The sequence below is a fragment of the Schistosoma mansoni genome, chromosome 6 (assembly GCF_000237925.1).
Source record: "Schistosoma mansoni strain Puerto Rico chromosome 6, complete genome".
NCBI lineage: Eukaryota > Metazoa > Platyhelminthes > Trematoda > Strigeidida > Schistosomatidae > Schistosoma > Schistosoma mansoni.
In genome coordinates, this window is record NC_031500.1 from 2,317,720 (window position 1) to 2,327,329 (window position 9,610).

General features: G+C 37.9%; 1 protein-coding gene across 1 annotated transcript in view; it reads left to right on the forward strand.

Annotated features, from left to right (window-relative positions):
- The window catches only part of Smp_123130 (hypothetical protein), a gene marked incomplete at its 5' end in the record, with an annotated part of 31,789 nt that overhangs the window by 17,937 nt on the left and 4,242 nt on the right, over nt 1–9,610 (forward strand). The window contains 3 exons of the mRNA XM_018797935.1: nt 351–443; nt 2,980–3,185; nt 6,833–7,220. Coding sequence (XP_018652926.1) covers nt 351–443; nt 2,980–3,185; nt 6,833–7,220 — 687 coding nt within the window. The remainder of the gene's footprint in view (nt 1–350; nt 444–2,979; nt 3,186–6,832; nt 7,221–9,610) is intronic.

Genomic DNA, 9,610 nt, shown 5'->3' on the forward strand with positions numbered 1-9,610 from the left:
TAGTAGATTGCTTGCACTAGTAGAATATCAGCAGGCGAATGATCTTTTTTTACAGTTACAACTATTCCATAGATTGGAGAAGTGGCTAAGTATTTATGGCGTTCAACTTTCAATCACTTAGTCTCAGGTTTCACCTCTTCTCCGTTTAATGTGGTTTGACCAACCGGGTAGTATTATTAGCTCCTCATATTTAGAGTGCAGCTCACAGTCAACTGTATGAATGGTTTAAGAGAAGTATACAGTTATTGTGTAAGGAAGGGTGTTTTCAAATAAATTCTTGACTAGCAAAATGATTATTTATGCTGATAAGAATATTTTGCATACTACTTACTCTTCATTAATCTTTTCAGATTTATCTGCAAGAATTGTTACCATCTTTATTGCCAAAAACTGTTGTAAATGACGAGTTTCAAAATGTTTCTCCACTGGATTTACCAAATAAGGTATGTTTTTTTCGGTCGGCTACTGCCAACCCCCTAACATCTCAAGATGGTTTGCTCTATGTCGTCACTTAGACTAGTGGCTAGATTTCAACCTAATCGGTAGAATTCAATCACCACTAAGGATTAGACAAGCATGACATTGTTTGGCCACTTCTCAATGACCAATCATTAGTAAATGCTTCAGCCACACACATAGATCAGTTGAGGCCCTAATAGCTAAATGGTGACATCTTGCTATGTAAAACTAAGCAATCTGGGTTTGAATCACACAGGGAGCATCGATTCCCTCATGATTACATACATACCTTGATGAGAGGTGCCATAAAACACAAAAATGTGGTTTAGGGTTTTCTTTAAAATTCCCTGTCCACGACCTCCAACCACCCGACATCTAGTTATTTTCGATATGGGAAAAATAACTAATGTTTTATTCTTTGTTCTCTTATCTTCTTCGGAAGAAAAATACTCATTACACAAGTTTTGTTTTTACCGCATTTACTCCAACGTGGAAAACGGATTGAACTGCTGTGCAGTAAACTCGCCCTTTAGTTGACACCCAGGTACTTCGCCTACTCCACAAGTGACGTAATTTGGCAAAAGGCCGATCGGACTTTCTAAATCCGTGCCAAAATTTTATCTCATAACCGCCCATCAGAATTTATAAAATCTTCAAGATAAGTTAAGTAATCGACACACTCAATCACTTCATGTTGAATGCAGGCTTTGAAACAGACCAGTCATAAAGGAACATTTTACATTTGGAGAGAGAAAAGCGCATCTGAAACATACTAGGATTGTTGGTCAAGGTGATGAGAAGACCGTATTTCGTCAGTGACTTGATGAAACAGGACTACATGATATTCTTATTTTAAGTCCCGAAGTGAATTCTTTGTTAGAAGACTAACTGTTATCAGTTGTTGATATTAGAACTATGACTCATATCAGTCTAAGCCTATAGTGTTGTTTACCTCGTTGTGCAATATTGATGGATGTAGGAGAATAGACTAGAAGAAAGTTATGGGCGGCGATCACTAGTCCATAAAGTCATTGACTGTTGGATTGAGCTATATAGGCCCCCAAATGTCCTTGTTTGGTCGAGAGTGGGGAGAGTCTTCTCTCTTTTTCGGAATGCTCTCACATGACCACGCTTATACAGCCACTTTCATTGAAGTCCTACCCACTGCCTTCTTACTGCGGGGGTGTTTCTTACGAAATTTTGTTGACGGGAATCGAATGTCTGGCTCCTAAACTGAGGTCGTCGATACAGAGCACTCACGAAGAAGAGTTAGGAAACCCCAAGTCCAAACCAACGGTGCACATAAGCTTCAGGATCCTGAAGGAACAAATAGCGTACAAACGTATTCTTAACCACCGAATACTTTGAGACTGCATCTCCTAACGTTGCTTCACTACCTTTTGGATTAGACTTCTAGGTTAAAGGCTCGGGGAGTGACTGCTTAAGGTAACCACCTACTTCGGTTTGGGTACCCGAACAGCATCACAGCCCTCACACAAGTTGAGTCATTCATGTGGCGCGTATATATTTGGTGCCTCCTTGTACAATGTTTATGTGTTTAAATAAATTTAAAAAAAAACAGAGGTAGGCAAACACACATTAACTGGTTGAGGTTCACGCGGTTATTGTAATCATTGGTTATGGACATTGGGTAATCTGGCTCGGATTTTGAGTTTCAAATTTAATTGATAACTTATATTCCCTTAATTCATTCTGTCTTCGTGAATCATATTCTCTATGCCTAATGTTTTTTTCTACTATCACTGATACTGGCAATACTTCTACATTGATATTCATCTTTCTATACCAATACTGTATGGCATAAATGGGCTGATCTCTACTTTACTTGTAACTAACTAATATGTACTACCATTATTTCACGAATTCCAACCAGGAAATCTTCATTTCCCAAATACACAAGCCTGTATTTGGTAAATAAGCTACACTCGTTTTATTATAAGTGATAAAGGTAATTTATTTATCAAGTAGAGATTAATAAACTCAGCTTAGAACTATAGTGTTTGTTTGATAACTTACAATACTACTATCCGACTGTATAAACTGAATTAAGTATCATGTCATATGTGATGTGAAACCTGACACATGTGTGCATCCAGACTGCAGCTACTATCTTGATGTCGTAGTCGAGCTTGTCGATTTTTATGACTCAATCAAGACTGTATGACATTCCGTTAGGTCGTACCGTGCCAGACAGTCGCCGGTTGGAGAACAACATTTGGGATCGAAGGACAATGTTGTACTGCTGACTTCAGAGAGTTGTAACAGTAGGAAAGTGTTTCCCTTGGACAACCAACATCTCTAGTGATGTTTCCTTCTCACAACAGAAGGAAAGAGTTTAAAAGATTAAACCTAACAATGTCATACCTTATCCTACATCACAGATATCCGTCTCCGGCTGTAAGGCCTCCTGAAGTAAGGAGCCAGCACACTTAAAACATCCTATAGAAAAGTCGTAATGTATAGTTAACCTTTGGAATTCTACTTTAAATTTTTTTTCAGAAATTATGTTTAACTACTGATGCTGATGATGATGGTACATTGAATGGATCATCTATCATGGAACATTGTAGTTTATATAAGTTTATTGCTTCAACAATATGTCGTATATGTAAATTATTTCTAATGGTTTATGATGAATTATCTAGTTATTGTTTATCATTAAAACAAGATCATTCAGAAGAAAAATGTAATAATCTACATAGAAGGTAAGTAAATCATGCTGTTGTTGTTGTTGTTTGATTATCATAAGACAAGATTACCAATTAGAATACCCTTGTGCTGAACTAATTGGATACGTTAACTAGCGATAACAAGCTTCGAGTCAACTCTGAATCTTTATTAGTTCTTCTTGTCTAGGCCTTCCCCCCCCTAAGTTCAGAACATAATCTCAGCTCCCATTGTATGAATCTTGTATTGCAGTTATATACAGTTTATATACAAGCAAACTAAACTGCATTATACCATAAAAAAGAATAGAAAATAACAATTATACAAGATCAAGCCAAAAGTGGCTGTGAGTATAAGGAGTTGTAGCTAATAAATTGGGAATAACTTAGAAGAATAGTAATTCGTATGATAGTAGTCAATAGGTCAAATAAAAGCTTATGATAAAAGGAATACGAATATATGTATAATCTAGTTAGTTGGTAGTTGTCATGAAACAGTTAAAGTTAGATATTAACACCATTAGATGTGGACTCAGTGGTCTAGAGGTTAAGTGTTCGCGCGTAAGACTGAAAGTCCTAGGTCCGGGTCTCGCGTGCGCGATCATGGATGCGCACTGCTGAGGAGTCTTGTCCTAGGATGAAACGACCGTCCAATGTTCCCAGGTTTTCAATGATGTTCTAGCGTAGATCGACTCGTGAATTCAACCATTATAATTACTACAATCTCCACAAATACCAATACTGGTTAGATATTCTGTTAAGATTTCTCTGTATATAACCTAGGTACGCTTATTACGTAGTATTTTTCGGATACCACTTCAGTTAACTAGTCCACAAATTAGAGCACGGTTGAACAATAACGAAATTATATTCCAACTAACAAAGATGAACAATTTCGATAAGAAGAAACGTTAGTATTTTCATAATTTTACGTGAGAAAATTCTAGAGTCTTCTTCAATTATCCGCTAGCACTGATTGGCTAAGAAAATAGGTCAATCAGCATACCTTAACATCATCCCGCATGAAACATACATGGATTCAATCTATGGCTTGCCAACACATTCAAATTGTAGTTTGAGAAAACTGAATGAAAAGCTATATTTGAAGTAATATTGGGACTATAGATCTAGTGGAAGGTAACGGACATACATTTACGCCACTCTGACTGACTTTTAACCATCTTACCTAATATCTCCAACCACTGATCACGGTTATTGTATGGACCTTAATCAGGTAGTCTGGATCTACCAATAATCAATGACTGTACGGATTTATGCTACGTTTTTGGTTTGCCATTCCATCCCCCCCCCAATATTATCCAGTTTAGTAGTTCATGATTTTATGAAATATTACCGCACTAGTTCAATCTATTTCTACCCCACCTAACATTACGCGTCGAGTTAGACTAGTTGGGCATAAGTAATTCATACTCCCAGACCACCTTAGTCGATAAAGATTCGCGGTCCTTTAAGACTAGTACCTTAAATCTAACCTCAGGACTGCTTATTTGTTTTCACTACCATACACTAACAGTGCTTTGTAGACATCTATGATCAAATACTAGTAATTAACAAATGTCCTTCGCTTCCATAGACTATATTTCACAACCGTAGAGTAAAAATACAACACGAATAGTCGCTTAATATACTCATTCCTTGTTTATCAGACGGATATCTCACCTACTCAACGAATGATACAGGTTGCCAAAACTCAAACGAGATTCATCAGGCACCAACCTAGCAAAGTGATTTAGATTTCTGAGATAAGTAACACAGTCGACGAGGTCAACAACTTTCAATTTTTTATAATAAACTTTTGTATAAATTTTTTAGTATTACTATTAACTCATTTACTAGGTAAATATTCGTATATTTGACTTCGAAGCACCCTTAAAATGTATTATTAATGAGTCACTGAGTACTAACCATTTTCATGTGAGTCAGGTCCTTCGTAATCCCAAAAGAATTCCGTCGATCAAGTTACAATGTGTTCACTAGTTTGAGTGATTAAACTTGACATCGCATACATTATTTTGAGATGTAAGGTGGTGACTGGATGTAGTCGATAGGAAACTCTGTCTGACCTAGGTTTCATGCTACTTGGTACTCGTCAGCAAGGTGTACCTGTCATCTCAAGGGAACTGGTGCTCTCTGGTGAATTTGAACTACTTGACATTGGTAAGATTGTTCACTACTCAGTGGTTAATCAATTTTAATTACATCTCAGTCTTAAAGAAGATTAGTTATGGCCCGAATAACTCAGTGGTAACGTTTATGACTGTGAAGTTGATTGACACGGAGTCAAATCCGTCAGGAAGAATCAGTTCCCTGTAAATTATATGCACACTTCGCTGATGAGTGTTACATACCATGGAACCTACGTGAAACAGAGTTTCATATCAACTACCTCTAACCAACATCCCATACTCCAAGTGTTAGAGATAACGATATTATCCGGTTGCCTAAACCGAAGGCTATTGGTAAACGAGGTTTAAGTCTGTGACTTATTAGCTAAAAGTCGAACACCTTAACCATCCAATTCCTGGTGTAACCAGCCTCCAAATGCTCTGGTACGGTCGAGGATAGGGAGAGTCAGCTCTCCCTTTCGAAATGCTCTCACATGGCCACGCGTATACAGTCACTGACAGGGAAGTCCTACTCTAGGTGGTGGTGGTGTTTACGAAAATCGAATATCCGGCTCTTTAACCAGGCTAGTGGAAATGGAAGATCCACCTACAATAGTTAGAAAACCCTAATTCCAAACCAATGATGTACATGGTTTACAGGATCCTGAGAGAACAAATGGTGTATGAATCTATTGTTGGTGACTGGCGACCATGACACTACATCTCCTAACGTTGTTCGATAACGTTGTGGATTAGACCTCTAGGTGGAAGGTTCGGGAAGTGCTCCCCTAAGAAAACCACATATTTCGATCTGGGCACCCAGACAATATCCTAGCCTTCACATAAATTGAATCATTTGTATATTTATTTATTTAAACACGTAAATATTGGTACAAGGGGGCACCAGATATATATGCGCCACACAAATCTCATTTGATTTGTGTGAGGGCTGTGATACTGCCCAGGTGCCCAAATTGAAGCAGGTGGTTTTCTTAGGGGGCCACACCACCAGCCTTTGACCTGAAGGTCTAGTCCACAAGGCAGTGGAGCATCGTGAGGAGATGCAGTCCCATGGTAACCGGTGACCAACGATTGATTCATATTCCATTTGTTCCCTCAGGATACTGGAGCCCATGTTCACCAATGGTTTGGAATGAGGGTTTTCCAACTCCCCTAGGTGGACTTTCTGTGTCCACCAACCTGGTTAAAGCGCCGGATATTTGATTTTCGTCAACACAATTTTGTAAACAACACCCACACGTAGAGTAGGACTTCCCTGGCTATCGCTGTAAACGCGTAGCCATGTGAGAGCATTTCGAGAGAGAGAGAGTTGACTTTCTCTATCCTCGATCGTACCAAAGCATTTGAAAGCTGGTTTGACGTCAGGGTTTTCCAACTCTCTTTGGTGTGAACTTTCCGTGTCCACCAACCCGGTTAAAGCGCCGGACACCCCCGCCACGAGAGAAAACAGTGAGTAGGACTTCCTTGGCAACCTCATTGTATCAATGTTTATTTGTTTAAATTCATTCATAATTTCTTTTTTTTTATTTCATTTATTAGAATCCCATGTTATAAATATCAATCACATCGTAATACTTTATTATCTCATCTTATATTTAATGATTTAATGAATTGTATTAAAAAATTAAATCATAATAAAAAATTAAAAAATTTATTATATTGGTTAATATTAATATCAACAATTGGTTGGTATTTAATATCAGCTAATATAATTTATCATTATAATTCAATGAATTCATTGTCATCATCGTCATCGACGACGACGACGACATCATCATCGACAATATCAAGAACATCATCATCACCAACTTCATTATCTATTAATAACCATTTACAATTGAATCCTAATTTTAAAGAGAAATCCATTCATCCAATTTATGAACGTATTATTAAATTATTAAATAAAGCAATACGTAATTCACTTAAGGTTAGTTCATTTATATCTATATGTATATAGTACATTGTTATGATGAATCGATCTCCTCCTGTAGTTCTTTTAGAGTTACTGCCCGTCTCAAGCTTTGAGTAAAGGAAGTGGATTAGATATGGGGTTGGCAACTTCATCCCGTAGACAAAAATCGTGCTAAAAAAAAAGAAAAAGAAATGCCAACCAGATTAAACAAATTAAACCATTTCTATTATTCAAATTGGTATATAAAAGTAATTTGAGGCCACGCGTATATAGCCTCTGACAGGGAAGTCCTACTCACTGCCTTCTCGCACCACGGGTGTTGTTTACGAAATTGAGAGGACGAAAAGCGAGTGTCCGGCGCTCCAACCCGGTCGGTGGACACTCTCCGTGTTCACCTAGAAGAGTTGGAAAACCCTCATTCCAAAAACAATGTTGTACATGGTCTCCAGTATCCTAAGAGAACAAATGGCGTATGAATCAATCGTTGGTGACCGGCTACCATGGAGCTGCTTCTCCCTACGATGCTCCACTGCCTTGTGGATCAGATCTTTAGGTCGAGGGCTCCGGGTGTGACCCCCTAAGAAAACCACCTGCTTCAGTTTGGGCACCTGTTTGGTATCACAGCCATCACACAAACCAAATGAGATTTGTATGGCGCATATATGTCTGGTGCCCCCTTGTACTAATATATTATGTGTTTAAATAAATAAATAAATTTGAGGTTATAGGAAGCAACTAGTAATTTTGTTATAGGTGTACCATTAGAAGATTTATCAGTTTAACTGAAAAAAGATGATATTTTAGTCATAGATTGGTATTATCTTAGGAACAATATTGGACTGTTGGATGACAAGACAAGTGGCTACAAGTAATGACAGTATAAGCTGAGGTTTACGTTTGTATGATCTTTTAATTTCTATTAGCCAGAATTTATTCAAATGATCATTTTCGAGTCACTTAAGCTAGTGATCACATTATAACCGCATTGATGGAATTCGATTATCCTTAAGAACTAAACAAATATAACGTTGATTACGACTTAGCAAATAACTGATGTAAATATATCAGTCCTATAGGAGATTAGATGGAGCCTGAATATCTTATTGGTAATGTCCTAGAGAGTAAACGTCACAGATTTAAGCCTTGAATCATCTGCTTACAGTTTGTTCTCAAAATGACCTTGTACAACGAAAATCTTAAAAGTTTGCTCTCTCTATCTAAATGCTCTTACACCACACGTTTTTAACTTCATTGACGTGTTTTTACGAGAGTAATAAGACAAAAATTGGTCATCCAGCTCTTAAACCAGGTTAATAGATTCTGAAAAAGTACCTAGGAGACTTGGATTATTATGATTTCAAACTAGTAGTGTACGTGAGTTTCATGATCGTGAAAAAGCGAGTTGCATACAAACCTATTATGGTTACCAGTTACCATGAAAATGTATCTCTTAACTGTTTGTTCGTTACCTTATGGATTGAACCTTTATGTCAAGGACTCGAGGAATGACTCTGTAAGTAAAACCATCTTCGTTTTGAGGATCCTATTCTAGCTCACATACAATTATAACGATAAAAATTACTGTTCAAGAAAATATTCTCTCTTCACTATTCATGCCTAACGAGTACTTTTCTTTGACTCAATGGTGAAAACATAAACCATGTTAACTCTTGTCAGCTGTTTATTTATTGTTTTCTACTATCAGTAATATTATAAACAGATGGATAGTGACTAGCGATGGAATCCGGGACTCACGTTTTGTCCCACATGGGACTTGCCAACTGCAGTTTTAAACATCAGTGGGAAGCTTCAAACAAACAATACAAAAATGAATTGTAACTTCGTCCCGTTGCACAAGCTAGTGGCCATCAGGACTCAGTAACTAAGATGTGGATAACGCGATCGCGTTTGTAACAAACAGTACTAGATTCAAGTCCCTTAGTGAACATCAACTCTGGGATACAGGTACATCCAGCTGACGAGTCCTAAATTCAACTGCTAACCACCATCCATCTCTGCTTATAATGCTTGTGATTTAAGGTAATATCCAGGCAATCCACACTGGATTCACATATCCCATAAGAAAGAGATTGATCAATGAGAGTCCTAAACATCAATGGAATGATTCAACCAACCAATATGAAAATAAGCATCAGTAATATTATATAGTTACGATCATTAGTCAATTGAAGCTAGACCACCGTGGAAAACCTGGAAGCACTGGACGACCGTTTCGTCCCATTGCGGGACTCCTCAGCAGTGCGCATCCACGATCCCATCTCGCGGGATTCGAACCCAGGACCTACCAGTCTTGCGCCAGAGTACTTAACCGACTAACCACTTAGCCGGCATCCAGCGGTGCTAATGTCTAACCTCAATCAATCCACGAAATTGAGCGACCAGCT